Source organism: Pygoscelis adeliae, unplaced genomic scaffold (genome assembly GCF_000699105.1).
Source record: "Pygoscelis adeliae isolate BGI_AS28 unplaced genomic scaffold, ASM69910v1 Scaffold160, whole genome shotgun sequence".
NCBI classification, from domain to species: domain Eukaryota; kingdom Metazoa; phylum Chordata; class Aves; order Sphenisciformes; family Spheniscidae; genus Pygoscelis; species Pygoscelis adeliae.
In genome coordinates this window covers 8,543,612-8,563,583 of record NW_008824035.1, presented here as the reverse complement: position 1 = coordinate 8,563,583, position 19,972 = coordinate 8,543,612, and the positions used below count along the sequence as shown (strand labels likewise).

Below are 19,972 nucleotides of genomic sequence, written 5' to 3'. Positions count from 1 at the left end.
AATTCAGTTCTCCTTTCCCTGCCTAGAGTTTGTTTGAAAGAGTTGTTTTCAAAGTATCAATAAACATTTTCAGTGAACATCTTTACAATGACTTAAGACCAGAAAACTTTAGATGAAGTAACATGTACCAGTTTTACTACAGCCATGAGAGCTAATTTTTTATTTTTTTTCCTATTCTGAAGAGCTGCAACTGCTGTAGTATTATTGCATGAGAATCCTAGGTGCTGGAGGAGATCCAGGTCAATGACAATAGTCACCCTGTTTATTCTGTGCTAGTACAATTTTTTTCCAGAGGAGAAGAGAGCGGGAAATTCAATGCTGTTGTTTGGAATTACAAGCATCTTTGCAAGGTATGACAGTTAGGTTGTACTCAGTTAAGTGTCTTGTTTCCAGTTTTGCTGTTACCGTCTTGCTTACCATTTTTAGGTGAATTTTCATAAGGGCTTGATTAACTAGCTTATGTGTCACTCAGAATTCAGTTGGCCCTTTGCAGACCCTTTTTATGCTGATCAGCCAAATTTATGATGTTAACTATAATCTCTGATGTACTAGAATAAGACTGGGCCCTTGGTCTTTCAGATTGCTCAGCTTTAGATGCCGTGTCTTTGAAGGGGTGTTGATATCTTCGTAAATCTCAGCAGAACTAAACTGGGGTGGTTTCAGCCTTCAATCTCTCGCCCTTCTCTCCAAAAGCACTCGGAGGAGCTGAGCTCACTCCTGTTTGCTGATGGTTTCTCTCACAAGAAAAGCAAGGGTTTACTTGCCTGCTCAAATTATATATGTGAGGTACCTAAAGGGAAACGAGATGCTCTGAGCTGGAATAATCAGTGTTCCTGTGCATCAGGAATAATCAGTGCATCTTTTATCAGAGTTGGAAGCCATGGCAGTCTGATACCATCTGCACACCAAATGTTCTGGTGCTTGACATTCTCCATGAGTGGTCAAAAAGGGAACAAATCCTCCCTTGATCACTGGGCTAAAGCGTTAAATGAGATAAAGACTCACAAAAATAGCTGCTTTGTCCTGTGTTCTCTCTGTAGGATTTCTTTGATCTATGCCAATTTCAACTATTTTGGTAATAGTTCATGCCACTTACTGTCTAACATCAGTTATTGTCTAAAATCTAATTTATCTAATTGAATGCATCAGAAAAAAAAATTAGGTTTTCTGGCAGTGGATATTTATAAGAGTGCATTGGTCACAATCCTTGTCCATCTCCTTTTCTAAAAGAAACCATAATTTCCATAAATATGAAATATATTCACTGTGCTGGAAAAGTCAAAAACACTGTGCTGTTAGTACTAATAATTTCCAAAGCCTGTTAGTCACATCAATGAAAGAATGTAAGTACTCTCAAAGCAATGCAAATTGTAAGGCTTATTTCTTAGGCTGCACCCTCATAGTTTGGGATAGTACTGTTGTCCAACTTATCAGTTGACATGTATTTTTAGTCAACTTGAAGGCTATCCAGTGGACCATTAGTTTAAGCTGGATCAAGAAATGGATACTGGCCTACTTCTCTGGGTAATGATTAGTTCAGCAGTATAGATCCAATAAGGATTGAACTTCTCTCACACTGTGGAGCTTTCCTTCATTTTCCTGCAGAACAATATTTAAGGAGCACTTAAAATGGAATAGGTCATGCTGTGGGTACAAATTACAGTTCAACATACTGGTCTTTTAATTCCCTAGACTTCTATCTTTTTAAAGATGTAATAGCAGTTTTTAATTTTTTTTAAAATTGTTTTTAGGTTTATGCATTAAATGATTTTGTCTTCAACTCTTTCACTGTTCTGTTTTCTCTTGATTTTGTATTTCATTACTATTTCACCACTCATATTAAAGCTGATCTGAATTATAGACAAAGGCTGAAGTGGAATAGGTGTTGGCACGTAGATGCTGAAGAGGGTTGCTGGAATGGGCCTTGTAAGGCTGCTGGAGGGGCAGCTCTAGTGGTTGGTGTTTCTGAACCTCGCAGGAGGACTGCTGGGGTGAACGCAGAACCAGATGGATTTGCCAAATTTTAATCTTGAATCACTCCTCAACTTCTCAAACTTAGGTCTCGTCTCCCATCTACAAAATGTTCATCAGAATTGGAGATGACTGTTCCAAGGAAGTTTTCTCAGGTTTTTGGTTTAGTGTTTACTTTAGGGTCTCTTTTTTTTTAACTTCATTGAGGGTAGACTGACTTATTTCTAAGTTTTCTAGAATCTGCTCTTTATTATGCAGAGTAGTGAACATTTTTATTTAGTTAATATTTGTTCCCACATTAGAGCTCAATTCTAGTTCAACCTCCTCCCTCCTCTTTTCTTTATGAAGTGCAAAAAAGGCACACAGACCCAGTGTGTTTGCATTTCCGAGATGCCGAAATGGCAATGTATTCTCAATCCCCTTTGCACTAGGCCAGACTGAGGTAGAATTTCCCTGCCAGATGTTCCTTGTTCTGTGGATGTTTATTGAGGAGAAGGAGAAAGGTCAGATTCAGATTTTTGATGGAAACTTGGCTGATCTCTTTACACCGAAAAGATTTTATTTATAGTTTAGTCTCTATGCTGAGGACTATTTTTCACAGTCACAAACTGTGTTTTTGGTAGAAACGTTGTACTGTGTACGAGACAATGTACAATACAATGTACAGTAGGCAATAATTTGCTGAAGCAACTCATGTAACCTAAGTGTTCTGTGCCAGCATGTCTCATTTTTGACATGCGGATATGAGAAAGTAAAAATAGTTCTCTGATTCACCTCCTCTTGCTTAAATGTGCCTCTGCACTTACAAGCTTTTCAGTTATTCATGTGTTGCCCTAACTCCAGTGCAGTTCAGACTTCTTTTCTTCTGAACTTGCGGTGAGAATAGTACATGGCAGTTACAAAATTCATCTCTAGCTTAATGCAGAATTGCAGAGTTAATTTAGTGCCTCACTGCGAAGGAAATTCATTTGGTAAGCCTAGACCAAATGAAACTTCACATATTTTTGAGATGAAATTCAACAGCTAGGGCTTAAGTAGTATGGGACAAGTTCATTCCGCTCCTCCCACCCAAAGATGAAATTCTTTGAAGCTGTTGTTTGATGCCATCAGTTCCGCTGCAGCACAGTACTGTTGAGGAGATGTTGTTAGCTACTGGTAGAGCTTTCAGAGGAACCAAGTCTGTGTACCAGTTGAGTTAGAGTGTATGTTTTTGCTGGGTTACACTGTGTCCAGCAATGGCATAGGAGTATGTATTTAATCTAAACCAAAGTCTCTGCATTCTTGTCTCTTAGCCGTTTCCAAAAAAGTTGCATATGAAGGCCCAGTTTGGGCAGAAGACATGATGCATATAGCAGTAGGTGGAACAGTCTGGACATTGCTAGATCCTATGGAGGCAGCAGGCAAAGGAAGAGATCTAGGACTGAGACAGACCAATGTCTTAAATTCCTGTTTAAGAATTGGTCCTTTGGGTATTACTGTTTGCATGGAGTTTGAGATGCTAAGACAGCAAGAGCATTGATTTTTGGTGAACTCTGGTGGACGCATAGACTTAGGAAGTGGGGTGGTGTCAAATGTGGCCAGTGCCTTGTATTTTCTTTGGGTCATAGTTGCTCTGTTAACCAGTGATAGAGGTTCTGGTTGGCATGAGGTTTTGGCATTCCAGAGACCAGTTTATTGCTAAGTAGTACAGGACTTGCTGTATTTGGCTGATGTTGACCATGACTAGAACCCTCTCTTCATCTCTCTCTCTGCCTCTATCTCTGCGTGTGTATGTATAATAACTGGCTCCCAGGCAGTGCTCTCAATTAGAGTTAGGCTGAGGAAATCAAAAGCTGTAGAAACCCAGGTTTGTGGTGGGTTTTGCAGAGCCTCTACAGTTCTGAGGTGGGCTCTCATCAGCTGTAATCAATATCTTGCCTAGCAGCTTGTGACCATAGTTCCTAACTTTAAATTGGGATTTGGGTTTGAGTTAGGCTCTGAAAACCTGCAACAGCCAAGTGTTGCAACTGCACATGGACTGTGCAGTTCTTGGGTTTGGTTGGAAAAGGACCAAAGCTTTTGGCTTTTTTTCCCTGGATACAGTTAGTATCAGCACTTGGATTAGGGTTTAGGATTAAAGGATTTGAAGAGCGCAGGGGAAAGGAGAGGGGCTGTTTGCGTTATTGTTGTTTGCTCGATGGGTACTACAGAAGCCACAAAGTTAGGAACAGGGCTGATGCCAGTGTTAGTTCATGCCTTATGGTCTCATTTAGTGCAGAGATGAGCAATCTTAAGGTTAAGGTTTGGGTTACCTTGATGTCTACAATTAGGGTCTGAGCATCTAAAGCTGTGAGTGTGCAGCTTACTGCCAGATCCAGCAATCTGAAGAGCTAGGAGGAGGCCCATGTAGAAAATGCCAAGTTTCAGCAGCATTTTTCTTCATGGTGGTAGCCTTCTTGGTGTAGGCTTTTTTGTCCTAAAGCTACTGCATGGTAAAATAATAAATCGGTGTAATTTTGGAATCTGGAATTCTGACCTGTCTAATTGCAAAGGCAAAATGAATGATAGGACTTCAGCTGAGTTGTGAGAGGCTCTAGATGTTTAAGAAGTTCCTTATTTACCATGTTCTGTCCAAATTGCAAGTATTTTTCTTGGTATTTTGCTATTTCAACAGAAACACACTAAAGATTTTGTGGTGATGGCAGGTGCCGACAAAAATCGGTATCCTACTGAGAATGCTTTGAATCTAAGGTTACAGATGGAAAGAAACAGTAAATCGATCACTTACGCTCTCTATGATTCACATAAATTACAGATAATAAATACTTCCTCCCAAAGCAGACTTGTGCTCTGACAGTACCACAGAGCAAAACTTCTGGCAGCTATCGTAAATATAATGTGGGAAGGTGCTGTATGTGTTTGCTGTGTTACACAACGTGAACGTGATTAGCCAGCTTTAGTCAGAAGAAGTAAGTACTATGATTTAGGAGGGGCAAAATGTCACTGAATTTTGTACAGCCACAGCACTAGTTGTGTCTGTCAGATACTGCTTCTTTGCTCGTCTTGAAGAAAACCAGTAAAAGTAGATGGAATTTCATTAGAAGAATTTCGGTCAATGACTGGTTGATAAACAGTTGTCTAAGGAAGTTAGAAAATCTTGTTTTTCTTTAACCTACCCTTCTTTTCTTCCTAGAAGCAGTATGCAAGGAGCTATACTTCATGAGCGTGTGCTGAGAACTAGCTAAAACGTAGTCAAATGTATTGAGAGGAACACGCTTATTTGTCACTGGTGTATTAATGCTTTTTAAATGTCACTCTTTGTTTCCAGGCCTTTTTGCAAATGTGCAATCTGCCAATCCGGGTGGTTTGCAGGGCAAATGCCGAGTACATGTCCCCATCTGGTAAGTGTGGCCTTCATTTAGATTACTACGTTATACCTCCATTTTGATACCATGGCAACTGCGCCTTGCCTTGCTGATAACAGTCGGTCAGTGCTACCGTGTGTGGGTTGCCTTCCCCCCTCCTCTCCCATGCAGTTTCCCCTCTGTAAACAATTAAAACAGTCAAATGCAAAGTAACGTTGGCACAATGTGTAACCGCGCCTGCGACTGCGGTACCTGTATCTAGCATTCAGACAGCTCACATGCCTGGCGGAAACCTTCTCTAAAATGCCTGAGAGTTGCTGTATCCTGAAGCAGAAAGACTTAGGTTTCCAAAAGTGGCTTTATTCTGCATCCAGGGAATATTCCAGTGAATGCTGTTATATTTTCCCATTGCTGGGGTGAGACAACACTGGAGGAGTATCTTTTGTTACCTCGTCTGGAAGATGATTGCCAGGATGTTGTTACAGGAGAAGACTGAAGGGTGCATTGTCACTGGTAAGGGTGACAGGTGATTTTAAATCTTCCTCTGATCCATGAGACTGTGTGGAAAAAAGTCCAAACCCACCAACAATAAATTAAGTATTAGAAGGGTACAGAGTCTGCCTTCTGCTGGAGGTGACTGGTTGCCTAAAAACTTCCAGAGGCTGGCTCCAGAAGGTTGCCTAAAAATCAGAGAGAATTGCTGAATGCAGGGCGCAGAAGTCTGGTAATCCTTGCAGTCCTCCTTGGATTTTTGTTGTGTGAGAAGATACTTATTTACCAACTACTTGGCTTTGGCTGATGCCTGCCACGTGGAAGTGCCTGTCAGTATATGTCTGCCAACTGTATGGATTCTGCTGCTGCTACTGATATTTCAGTCAAAGCAGCTAGAATTATGCTATTTAAAAAAATAAACAAAAAACCAGTTGCTGGGCAGCAGTGAAAATACAGCAAAATATGGAGGTATATAAATTATTCGTTAGTAAATAAAGGTAGCTTTGAAATGCTGAATCCATGCAAGAGGAGCATCTTGCACGCACAGGAGTAGGACTGGTGACAGTTGCATACTCTCTTCTCTGCCACCCGCACCCCATGTCCACACTTGCTGGCATCTGGTTTACAATGTGGATCTGAACCCTTCCTTCCTTCTGCTGAAAACAAGGAGTACAAGAGGGAAAATGATGCTGCTTCAATTTTAAATGTAGGTAGAACTACATGTGTTCTTTTTGCCCTTCCTCTTGGAGTCCTTGTTATTTTTATTTACTTTCCCCATATCCTTTCTTTGTAATATTTTGATTGTTTAATGATATTTCAGAGAAGGTTTTCATTTGCTCCCTTCTCCCTCCCCACCTCCCCCTGTCTCACAGCAGCAGCAGACAGAGATCTGCATCTCATCATTTTGGGGGGATGGTTAGTTATCTCATAGTTGTCGTAATGAGGAAACTCATTCTGAGGGAGTCAAAAGCAGAATAGCAAAGGGTTGTCTTGGTGTACGAAGTCTGACTGAAACCGCTGAATTCTGCAGCTCAGAGGTCTGCGTTTCCTTCCGCAATATGCAGCATGTGGATGCAGATGAAGCCTTTGTTGGTGTGATGCACTTCATTTATTATCCTTAGGCTGATAGAGCCAGTGAGAAGTGAATCTCATGATAAAAGCTATGACTGAATCTGCTGTTACCATGAGCTAGGTGTTTGAGCTAGGCTGAACAGTAGGTTTTTTGTGTTTCAGTGAAAAGAGAGAATGTATTGCTAATAAGAGATCTGGAGTCAGGCAGGTACTGATCTTGCTCTTTGGGCTGTCTATTGAGAGCAGAGTTTGCCCACAGTGAGAGGTGGGAACGTAAGAGTGAGTGTGCTGTGCCCCACTGCACTGGGCAGGCTCGTTTACTGCCTTTGGGCATGAGGATGTTCTCAGTAATACAAAACATCCAGCATTTGTCTCCATTTTATGGATGATTTCAATCACGTAAGTAATCCTAGAAGATTTAGTCTTAGATTTAAGGTTGATGTTTGTCAATTGCGTTTGGATGAAGATTTTCAGAATGACCAATGTGGTTAGGGTGGATTGGAGCAGGAGCCCTCAGCTTCACATGTTGAGAGCTGGGAAAAAGGGGCATAAGGCAACTTCTATCATTCTTTGTGGCGTGCTGTGTGTAACAGGGCTTCCTCTTGTATCTCTGCCTGCCTTAAAGCTTTGGCTCAGTTCTGCGTGTAAGAAGTTACCAAGCAGAGAAGGTGGTGCGTACAGACTTGGGAGCCCTTCACACCCCCACAAGTTCCACCAGTGATACAGTCACTTCCCAGTCTCCTTTTGAGGAGGACTGGCTGCTTTTAGCCCTGCTCCATGCTGGACCTTCAGGGCTCAGCTTCATAGACTGAATGTTGAGCCTTACTAGTATTAAGATTTAACCCCATTTTGCTTCCAAGATGATGAAGTAGCTCCTTCCCCCTCCCAGCCCCCCAGATCGTGGGTCTCACACTGAGAACCTGTTCGTGACCCCAGGACCATTGGGGCTCGAAAATGCCAGCTCACAACTAGAGGGTGAAGACTGGGGCAGCCAACAGGAGCTGGCTGGCCCAGTTGTTGGAAATCTGAAGGACTGGAGGAGGGAGAGTCAAGACCCTGCCTTGCTGAGTGTGCGTTTGCTCTTCCCCCTGCTTGCTTTTCCAGGCACAGTGCCACATCTCCCGTCATCCTTTCAGCAGCCCTTTCCCCACCGGTGGGTTAGAAGGGAGGGTGGGAACGCGTTGTGTCGTAAAACTAGCCAAGGGCTCTGTTTGCTTTCCTGGAATTTCCCAGCTGTACTTCAGAGAAACATTGAATTAAGTCTTTCCACAAAGCAAAATCCATTAGTAAAATACAAGTTGATAGATCTCACTCAATAACTTTGAAATGCACAATTGCAAGTATTGCACGTAGAAGAGGTCCAGGAGGAGGAAGATGAGGAGGATGTTTGTTAGTACAAATGTTTGGTGGTTGAGCTATGTATATTAGAGCTTTACCTGTTCTCATTTGAAAAAAAACCACTGATGTTCAGGTGTACCTGCAATATTTAATTGCTTTCAAAATTGGAAATGATGTTTTACATGTATAAAAACTTCTTACTAAAATATATTTATCATTTTACAGGCAAAGTACCCTTTATTCATGTGGGAAATCAAGTAGTATCTGAACTTGGGCCCATAGTCCAGTTTGTAAAAGCCAAGGTAATAATAGTACATTGTTTTCATCAATTACTGAATAGCATGTTAATCCTGCTTAGCATTAGAATCATAGAATCATTAAGGTTGGAAGAGACCTCTAAGATCATCAAGTCCAACCATCAACCCAACACCACCATGCCCACTAAACCATGTCCCTAAGTGTCACATCTACACATCTTTTCAATACTTCCAGGGATGGTGACTCAACCACTTCCCTGGGCAGCCTGTTCCAATGTTTAACCACTCTTTCAGTAAAGACATTTTTCCTCACGTCCAATCTAAACCTCCCCTGGCGCAACTTGAGGCCATTTCCTCTTGTCGTGTCGCTAGTTACTTGGGAGAAGAGACCGACACCCCCCTCGCTACAACCTCCTTTCAGGTAGTTGTAGAGAGCGATGAGGTCTCCCCTCAGCCTCCTTTTCTCCAGGCTAAACAACCCCAGTTCCCTAATTGTGCTGATTTGGTGTGCTCTTCTGGAATGTTACTTAATTTGTTAAAACAGTGCAGAAATCTAGTGCCATTTTAAAAGAAAGATATCCTGGAACAGGAGTTTGTTTGAGGTGGAAATGTTTTTACTCAAGTTCTGGAAGTAAATTCTATGTGGGATAGCTGCATACCGGTGCCAGTTTCTGAGACTGAGACTGACGCGCCCTGTCTCTGGGTCTCAGAGCTCTTAAACCCAGAACTGACTGGTTTAAATCCTGAAGTGTCAGATACTGTTTAGATTTGCCTTTGCTCCCCCCACCCCCATTTTTAAAAACATTGTCTTTTCACTGAGCAGTTGCTAAAGCTGTATCACAGATGTAAATGTGTTTACTTCTTGCCACAGAGATAACAGTAACCAGGAGGCTGTGTGCTCCAACTCTGTTCACCGATAACTGATAATAGTCTACATTTCTTGTGGATTAGCTACATTACATAATGATGATCTCTTTTTTTTTTTAATTCTAAAGGACACTGTATGTAAAAATTGCATATGTAATTTGTTACTAAACTATGTAAGAGATCAGAATCTGAGCCAAAGCTCATTGACTTCAGAGGTCCTTGGGTCAGGCATTGCTGAATATTCCAATATCCTTTCTTACATGTGTATGTGTCTTTTTTCTTTTCCCCATTAGGGCCATTCTCTCAGTGATGGATTGGATGAAGTCCAAAAAGCTGAGATGAAAGCCTACATGGAATTAGTCAATAATATGCTCTTGACAGCAGAGGTACAGCAAACCATAGTAACTCCACACACTTACATAAGTGACTGTAGGCAAGAAAGCTTTAGGATTTTTTCCCTGTATTGGAAATACTGCTTGTTCTTAGCTTAGGTCATCAACTTTTTTGAGGTGAAAAGAAGCAGGAATAAATTCACTGTACCCTATGAATTGCTTGCTGAAATGTTCCTGTAGACACAAGCCACAGGTGTGATTCCCCTGACCTACCTGAAGTGTGTCACGTAGCTGTAGAAGTAACCGATTTCTGCAGATGGAAAATGCCGGTGGCTCCTGGGATCCCACCCCACCCCACAACTGGCCAGGCACCCTGCTGTCACCTTCCACAGTGTCCGTGCTCATGTGCCAGGTGGGAGGCTGGGATCCCCTGTGGTTCACATCTGTGGCCAGTTAATGTGACACAATTCCAGCGTAGGAACAGTGTTGGAAATGCTGGCAAGCTGCAGGTGGCTGAGGGCTGGTAACCTGTGTGCTGAGTTGTGTGCGGTGTGGGCAATGGGAGTGGGCCTTCGGTCTCAGCTTGGTCCTGGTGCTGGTGAAGTAAGGACTAGCAACTGGGGCTTTTGTCTTCCAGTTTTAATTTCTTTTCTGCATTCAGAGGTCTAATGGAAGGAATGAAATGGAAATTTAATCTTATATAGAAAAGAAAATTCTACTAGTGAGAAATTATTTTCTCTGTATTCTCCTTTATTAGGAAGTTTTAGTATGTGTTCTTTCTGTTCCTAGCTCTATCTCCAATGGTGTGATGATGTTACAGTAGAGGAGGTGAGTGGTTCTGCAGCATTTATCTTAATTAAAATTTAATGAGAAAACACTTCTGCTCACAATCGCAAGTCCCTACTCATAAATGAAACATTGAGGTTTATACCATTAATGATACAGTCTTTTCACTTTAATTTCGCTTGCATATACATTTTAGGGGGTTGTGTCATTACTGGAGGTAGCTGACTGCAAAATAGATAGGGGTTTTATATATGTTTCTGAAGTAATAGTTTTAAATGGTTATGCTGCAAACTATAAATTCTGCACAAATAATTACAGCATATCATGCAACTCGCTTTCTCTTTTACAGCTCCCTTTCTGATAGAAATATGTGAATAGTAGCTATTTTGTCCGTAGAGGTATCTATATTTTCTTATAATATAACACAGTACCTTTCTGTTTTTGAACAAAGATTACTCACCCGAGGTATGGCTCCCCTTACCCGTGGCCTCTTAACCGCATTTTGTCCTATCAGAAGCAATGGGAGGTAAGGCGAAAGATGAAAGCCATTGGGTGGGCTGGCAAGACACTTGCACAGGTCAGTATGAAAAGTGAAGCTTATTTCTTTACCCTGTTTTATTTTTTCTTTCTTTTTTTTTTTTAAAGGCTGTGGAGAGTAACACTTTCTTGAAACAGATGTAGTAAAAAATATATTCTGTACTTAAAACATTATCTGGAGTCAGGTATTTGCCTTCAGCAGCAATAAATCTGAAATTATGTGCAACCCAGTGGGGTGGGAGGAAGGATGTTTTACCATAAGTGTACATCTCTGGTGATGTTAGTTTAGGCCGTAGTCCTGAAAATAGGTTGTAAGTTATGGCCCCCACCTCCTGTATGGTGTTAATAGGTGAGCTTTGCAGGATTGTGGCTTCCCTTGTCAGAGGTCTTAAAAAAAAAAAGGGGGGGGGGGGGGCAAAGCAATTTTGAGGTGTAAGTTAGTACCTTTAATTAAGCTGTTATAAATATTATGGGAAGCATTTAATCAGAATCGCTTTACAGCAAATGTTAGATTAAGTAACACTCAGCTACCTGCCTGCTGTGTAGGTTTGACTGACTTTAACAGCTTTTGATGTTCCAGCATTGTATGTTCCTTGTTCCCACCGTCCGTGCAAATACAGTAAAGAGGTTATTTTTTGCAATGTTGGTATTTCCTGACAATATGGATCTTTTCTCTCTTGTGTGGTTTGATAGGTGCTTGAAGACGTAGATCAGTGTTGTCAGGCTCTCTCCCAGAGATTAGGAACACAACCATATTTCTTCAATAAGCAGTAAGTTAACTCTTTACTGAAATATTACATCCAGGAATGTGGGATGTAGATATACATCCACATATATATACGTATGGAAAACTCCTGTTTTATTTTAATGCTACATGATTAGTTGAGGAAATACAAATATGTGACTGGAATATAAACATCAAGTTTCAGAAATAAGTAATTAAAGGCTTTAAAAGGAAAGTTTCTGTAAGCTTCTGTTGGTTTTTTTTTTCTATTCATGATTTAGTTTTAATCCGGCTTGTCTTCTCTACAGAGTCTACCACAACTTATGTAGGCTACAAATGTACACCTTTATACAGTTAGTTTCTTATTAAAAATGATACATTTAAAGCTTTACTTGTATTTCTTGGCTAACATTCTCTACTAGGTACAGGGGAGTGAATGTACGTCATGCCGTCCTGACCAGGGCAGCTTCTCTTGCCCTTCTTAACACCAGGGGCAGCTCTGAATGAACTGAATTAGCTTAAGGGTGCCTGTGCGTTGTAAGAACTGGGGGAGAAGCTAGCCTTGTATCAACAAAGGATCAGTTGCAAAGTGGAAACTTAAGATTCACATTCCCAGGGGAGAAGCAAGGAACAACCTGACCTTCATGGGATGTCCTCTGCTTTCACCTGTTTCTTCCAATTGCAAAATGCTTTTGTTTTTCTTTTTTTTTTTTCTCTCCAATAATTCAATATTTTTGAAATGTTACGGATTTAAATAACATCACATTAGCTCCCTCTTGTCTCCTGTGCATAGACCAGACTAGAAATGCTCAGGTCTGGACTTCAGTTAACTACATGTGGACAGGGATGTCTTCAAAAGACAACATACAGTCTTGGTTACTTTTCTGCGTGTGTCTTTGCCCCTTAATCTTTTCCAAGTTCAGACTAGGTGGGTAGTGTAAATTGAGTGGATGCAGAAATACACATTATAGAAGACAAGTTTGAATTGCATCTTCTCAAATAATTCTTAAATACGATATCTCCTAAATTTTCTTTCTGTATTTGTAAAGAATTGTAGCTTGGGGATTTGGGTTTTGTTGTTTGTTAACCAGGCTTTCTTGGTACAACAGTTTCAACCTTTAAGCTTTTTAGCTTAGGCTGAAATATTACTAAGAGAGTATGTGTTCTTAGTCTGGTATTTTTCAGTCTGTGACTTCTGGGAGTCTGTAGGAGGTAAATAAGAAAAGCAGCCTGTTGCTGACAGATTTAAGTTTGTTATACAAGGGTCTGCATTTCCACTGGAGAGTTCTTAGTGATCCACAAATAGAAAGGCAAAAAAATTATCAGTTAGAAACCCCTCATGCTGCTTACCTTGAACACTAGTAATGAAGGACTCTTAAGTTATTAATATATTTGAAAAAAAAAAATTTGCACATGGGCTACTTGTATACAAAGATCCAAGATGACAATTTGGAAGGCTTGTACCTAAAATAAGGTAGGACTGAAAACATTCAATAGACCACTGTTTCCCAAAATACCTGTTTTCTTCTGTATAGTCCCCTTTCAAAAAAGAGATGTTTCCAGCTGCTGTCACCCTGGAGCTCCTTTTCTTATTGGTTGAGTAGTTCCTGACTATTGAAAAGGCAAAAAGGGAATAGGGGTTTTATGCTTTTTTCCACCACCCTCTTTTTTTTTTTTTTCTTGGTGAGATAATAGCTGTTTTTTTTTAATATACATCTGCAGAGGAAAAAGAAAAACTCCCAAAAGACCTGATAAGCATTTGCCCTTGTTGCAGAACTAAAAGGTGGAGCGTGGTTTGATATTGGATCAGTAACTGCCCCTTCTTAGAAGTGTTATTTCGCATTTCCAAGCTACCAAAAGCAAAGAAAGATGCCATACTGAGAACTAGCAGTATGTTTATATACTGTATACACAGTTTTCATGCATTTGGGAAGTTCAGCGTTGCCTGATTTCTTCCCAATTCTTAGATTGCATGGCTATCTAAAAGTTATTCAGAACAGCAGGGTTTTTCTTGATCAGGACTTGCCTTCCAAAATAGCTGTTCTTTTTTTCTGTTTGTTTTTACAGACCGACTGAATTAGATGCTCTGGTATTTGGACATCTGTTCACAATCCTTACTACTCAACTAACCACTGATGAACTCTCCGAAAAAGTGAAAAACTGCAGTAATCTCACAGCCTTTTGTCGGCGAATAGAGCAGCAGTACTTTGAGGGTCATGATAAAGACAGCTCTGCAACTGTTACAGCCCGATCTGCTAAGAGGTCCTTACTGAGATAAGCATGTTGGTTGGTGGTTGGAGTGGATTGCATTTCAGCTTTGGGTTTTGTTGTTCAATGAATTGATTTTGAGAATGGAAATGTGTGCTAGCTTTTTGAAGCTGCCAAATCATTCTGGAGCAAGAAAAAACTCTAAATGCAGTTTTTGTGTTGTAGAATATACTGTGCACATTTAACCTGAAATGACTGTATGGGCACTTCCATTTTAATAGCCTGTATGCCACTTACTCTAAAGTGACCTTGGAAAAACATTGTATCTGTATTAAAAAAATAAATTCCTTTAAAAAGTTTCTCCCTGATCTTTCTAAATGCCTTTCTTACTAAGTTTTATGTCTATGTAGTTAATGAGTGGGATCCTGTTGGCAGGACACTTGGAAGACAGATGCATGGTAAACTAGTTACAATTATTAAGCTGGGAATGAAAGGACTCAGTAGAGATCTTAAGTTTGCCTGCCTCAGCCAAAATTCATTCAGGAATTGGGTGACAAAAATGTCTTGGAGCTCTGCAGCACACAAGTGATGTGATTTTATTCAGTCAGTTCTTACTTTGTGTCGAAGTAGCTCCTGGCTGTCATTACTTCTTATATGTGTCCTGCCTCTGCTTTTATTTCTTGTTCACTTTTGGCTTTTGGATTTACATTTTTTTCTTCTTATGATTTCCCAGTTTTAATCCTCAGCTTGTCTTGCTCTTTAAGAAATGAATTTGCTAGGTTAAGCGTCTGTCTCGCCATTTCCACTTCCAGTATGTTTAACGTTACTTCTGAACTTTGACGTACTTGCTGGGGTGGTTCTTGTAGCAAAAGGACTTGGTATGAGCCTGTGGCTGGCATGCCTTGATCCTTCTGCCTCTAAATTATCCTATGGTACGTGTAGGCACAATAATACAGCAGGAAGCAAAGAAATACCATTGTGGTGCTCCAAAAAGCCTGGCAATGTGGAACTTTTCAAGGGAGAGTTCCTGTGTGTAGGCAAGGACTGGATCTCACTAGTATTTCTTCAAACTGATTAAATGGCACCACTCCGTTCTGCTTTGTCAGTTGTACTTGACACTTCCCAAAAGTGCCAACAACCCCAGGGATGTGCTGGTGGCAAAACCAGTCCTTGTGCACTTGGGAAGTCCTGGGCACCACTGGGAACCAGCTCAGGCTGTTTGGCTAGTTGGAACCATTGTGTTTTCTTACTATGAAATATATTCTTTTGACTATACTGCTCAGTGTCAAAATATTTAATGGCTCGAACTGGTTACGCAATGATCATGAGGTTTTTGGCTGCCATTTCCTTCTCTCTTAAGAACTGAACAGAAAGCAGCTGCGTACCTTGAACTGGCTGGGTCTCTCTCGACTCCATGGCTCATGAACCACTGCTGCTTACTCACTCCCTGCGGGGGACTGCTCTTGTCAGCTTGACTAGAAAATGGAGCTGAATTCTCACTGCCTGCTTTTTGATACAGGAGTCCTACTGGAGTCACACTGACGTAAGTTATCAATGCATAAAGGGGTCTTGGCCTTTTGTCAAATCACTCTTGCCAGGAGAGGAAGGTTGCCCTTGTCCTGCATTTCAGTCTTAAAATTTCACACGTGTGTTGAATACCTTTTCAAACTAAAACCCACCAACTCTTGGCTGCTTAGTGACAATTTCCGCTATCAAAGCGGTTGGTAGCTCAGAACCCAGATATTTCTTTTGAACCTGCTTTTCTGCATTAATACAACTTCTGGAAAAACTGAAAAAGAATTTGTTGTGGGGTTTTTCTTAGTTTGGAGAGAGTATTATGATATACAGTACTTTGAGAGAAAAACACTCTCTAATAGTCTCTAAAGCTAGCAATGCCACAGTGATGGTGAAATCCTGTGTGAAAACTGAAGTATCTTAATCCAGAGCAATTAAACTTGCCTTTTACCTCCTGCTATTTACAGAGCACCATTCATGAGTAAAGATCTTAACCTAGCTTCTGTGGTTTTGGCAGTTCTTCTGCTACCAGTAGACTGAACTACAGGAGTAATTTACTTAATGGATTTCCAAACCCATCTATGCACAGGCATTAACTTACACGCAGTCAGAAAAAGTGCAAGTGGCCATGTATTCTGCTTTCAAGGCTGCAGTGGCCATTAGCTAACTTGCAACCAAATTTTAGCAATTGTTTTGAAACAGCATTGAATTAAACCACATTTTTACATTTTGGCAAGGTTTCTGTGAGGCAGAGCAAGCACTGGTAATACAACACTCTGAATGCTGAACAGATAGTTATTGCAAATTTTGTGTGGTAACATATAACAAGCTTTGTAACTTCAGAGGATAAAAAAAACAAACCCATTGAGGTAGCTATATGCATTAACCCACTTTGAATGTCTCACCTAGAAAGTATACTCGTATGCTGTGGAAGTGGTTTGGCAAAAGATACTGATCTGTTACAAACAAAGTTTGTGTAAATCCACCTGAGCTACTCAGACTGCCCTTAAGGATACAGAGACAGGCAAATTACACGGAGTTTTCAATATTGAAGAGAGAGGGCAAGCAGAGACTGAGCTCTGAAGCTAAACTGAATAGTTTCTGAAAGTTTAACCACCCCTCCTTGTTTGTGGCTTTGATAACTTAATTAGTGAAACAAAATTTAAATGGGAAAAAGCCTTCTTTACTTCCTTGACTGAAGAGCATACTTTCTGTATGGCATGTTTGTAGTTCAGGCTGCACCTCATTCTAGGCGATATCTAAACTTAAAACTACAAGGAAAACTTTGGCTTTGCTACCAGTGTTGAAAATAGCTATTAAAATCCTAGACAAAGGACATATTTGTGCTTCATAAATACAAGAAACCATTATGCTTTTTTTAAATGACATTGCTAGTGTGACTAGTGCTGCAGAGCAGAGTGAGCTGAGTGCCAAGGACCAAAGCTTGCAAGCCATGAGTTAACTCTGGGAAGCCGCAATCCTATAAAGGACACTGATGTTGATTGCTCCTGTAATGCTGTGCACAGTTCAAGAAAAAGAATGAAAAGTTGAAACAAGACCAGCAATAAAACCAGTTAAGGGTGGAAAAACCCAAACCCAATAACCTTCCTAGCAAGGGAGTTGAGCAAGTCAACCAACCTGCCTTATCCAAGGCCAAGGAAAGAGGGCTTTCGATTAGTCTGAGTCGTGCTCTAGTAGACAAGGCTGTGCAAGTGCAGTCTGTGAGAATTTTACTCTGGGGTTGTGTGTTTTTCTAGATCTGCCATGACTGAAGTACAACTGCTGCACCAGAGGCAGGAATCAGGCCATGTAGCAGGACGGTGTGGATGATGATTGTCTTTCCTAGCTTTTCAAGCTCAAAAATCCCAAGCTCCCAGAGGCTATTTTGGATGAAGAAAGCAGACAGCTGGAACTTCTTAAGTTTCCCAAAATTAAGACAAAAATTAGATTTCTAACAGAAAGAATGTCAGGAGCAGCTGCACCATGGCTTAACGTACATCCTCTGAATATGCCCCACCAGGAACTGCAGGAGTCACTCAACCAAAACAGTGCACAAAGTCATAAAAGCACTCAAAACTACAAGTGAATAGACATTACCGAGTCTGAACAATGTCTAAATCACTTGCCCATGGTGGTTTGCTTCTCGCAGTCTTTTTGTTTTACGAATTAATAGCTTCATATGGAGATGCTCAAGTTGAGCTAAATGCTAGTTGGAAAGTAGCAGATGCTTTCCTTGTCTGATGGAGCTAAAGCAATTGGGAAAGTCGTGGTGAAAATAGGAGTGCTCCTCCATTCCCGAGATGCTGCTTTGGGGTTGCGGAAAGGACTAATCTTGCTCAGCACAGGCCCTGCTCAGCACAGTTACCTGCTCGCGTCCTTGCTGGATTCTGGTGTCTGCTCCTATCGGAAATGTGTGGTGCCAATTCCAGATGGTGTGAAGGTCTCATTTGCCTGACCAGCACAGCGCTGTATGCGTAGCTGAACTGTGGATCCCGTGTACCCTGCACCACTGCATGTACAGCACAGAAAATGGAGCAACCGTCCTGCTCCACCACAGGCTGTGGCAAACCAGCTTGTGATTCAAAAGTGGCCAGGAGTTCAGCCACAGGCGAATTTATAGTATTGGATCATTGTTTCCAGCTGACAGCCCTTCCTGAGCCCCTGGTTTTCCTGTCCCTCTCTAAAGAAAGCTCTCCTTGACTGGGGAGTCTGTGATACTACATTTCATGACATTGTCATGAGATTTCAAGACAGACATTATGTGAAGGAGCTTCGGTGGTAGCAGCTTTTGCTAGGTTCTATCACTCTTCACATCAGTTAGTAAAAATTATAGTATTGAGTGGTGTTAATGAGATACTAATCTGCTATTTTCTCTGCCTTTTATTTTAGTTCCCCTCCTCCTCCCCAAGGAAAGAAAAATAACCTGGCAATCTCCTGCTTCTCAAATGTACTTAAAGCTCAGTGTTGTGGAAAAAAAAAGAGCCTAGCACAGCCCTGCACATGGAGAATGCTGCTGAGATGCACTTAATGGTGCCTCTTAGGATCAGCTGTGCTGCTAGTAAATGCTTCATTTCCTGTGGCTTGCTTTCTTTACAGGCAGAGTGCAGCTCCAATGGCTCTCACAACAATTAGCACCCACTTGTTCTGCAGGTTTGAAGTTTTCTGCATTAGTCAGGTTGAGAAATTCATGGTATTAATCATGACTGAAGTTGTTATTTATCACCTGCTGGGTGAGAAATAATAATTTTGGCACTATTGGGGCAGCAGGCCAGAAGTACCAAATTAAGTAAAACATCTAAACACTAGCAAGGATCATTTCTCTGATTAATGAATTGTTACAAAGAAAAAGTGCTACTCGTTATCTGATCTTAGGATAAAAGTAGGAGTTGGAAGTAGAAAGCATTAGCAAAGTCAGGCTATAGGCTGATGTAGTTTGAAACTTTCCTGGCTGATCTCTCTTCTGTCATTCAATAACTGCCAACATGCACTCATCTGCGTCAGAGGTTTGCAATACTTGGCTCACACCCCCAACGCCAACTTTGTAAAAAAGTAGCATTTGGCAGGGAGCTCAAGGTCCCTTGTGTAATCGCCTGGAAAGAAACGTTGAAATGACTTTAACCTTCTAGGGCTTGTCTAGGCTGGAAGGTTTTGCCATAGGAACAGTTACCAGCCTGGCAAAACACCATTGTGCGAAGGCAATAATAGGGGTGCAGGAAACAAAATCAGTGACATCAATAGAATTAAGTTTCCACCCAGGTAACTGTATCCATACTGGGGCCATTAGTCACCTACGGGATTAAAAGAGCCCACAAATTCCAGCCGCTTGATCAGAAGTATTTCACATGTAAATACAAAAAGGGTTGGCCTACACAGAAGTGGTTTCGTTGAAATGAGGTCTGTGTGTACTATTACAACCCTAAGCCACCAAGTCACCGTGACATACCACGTCCTCTCCCTGCAAGACCATTGGGAGGAGCTGACCGCATAGCAATGCCCACAGAAACGCTATTGTCTGGGTTCATAAATGAGGTGTAAAAACTGTTAGCCTTGAGTATGGTTGAGGAACTCAGCCCGGGAGAGAAGCGCCACCACTGAAAGCAAGCAGAAACTTTGGGTGCAATTTTCTTTGCTTGTTGAGGTTTACAAGAAAAAAGAAAAATAGCAAGAGTTTAAGAGACTCTTTTTGGCTCCAACTAAATAATTTGCTGCAAAGAAGGCACAGACTTTTTCCATAGAGAGCTGCAATCATTCCCATCTATTGCTGCAGACTTCAAATTTGGTGCTAGTTGAGGTGAAGAACTTCCCACTGTTGACATAGACGGACTGCCCCTGCCGGCATCTGTGGCAGCCAAAGTGACTCCTGCCTACCAAGCCAGTGTGTCCAGAGGCTGACTTGAAATAGTGAGCTGACATGAGTGGTCAACACAATGAACTCATGCCTCTCCTATTTGGCTTAATGTTGACAGTAACCCAGTTTGTCAATAAAGACATTTTTGTGAGCAAGATTTATGTCACATAAATGCTCTCTCA

The 19,972-nt window shown here is 41.2% G+C and overlaps 1 protein-coding gene across 1 annotated transcript in view; it reads left to right on the top strand.

The window, feature by feature from the left end:
- The window catches only part of MTX2 (metaxin 2), a 37,015-nt gene extending 22,720 nt beyond the window's left edge, over nt 1-14,295 (top strand). Inside the window, exons 5-11 of the mRNA XM_009333221.1 lie at nt 5,279-5,351; nt 8,442-8,518; nt 9,634-9,726; nt 10,462-10,500; nt 10,910-11,035; nt 11,689-11,765; nt 13,787-14,295. Coding sequence (XP_009331496.1) covers nt 5,279-5,351; nt 8,442-8,518; nt 9,634-9,726; nt 10,462-10,500; nt 10,910-11,035; nt 11,689-11,765; nt 13,787-13,997 — 696 coding nt within the window. The 3' untranslated portion in view covers nt 13,998-14,295. The remainder of the gene's footprint in view (nt 1-5,278; nt 5,352-8,441; nt 8,519-9,633; nt 9,727-10,461; nt 10,501-10,909; nt 11,036-11,688; nt 11,766-13,786) is intronic.
- Nucleotides 14,296-19,972: the final 5,677 nt, after the last annotated feature.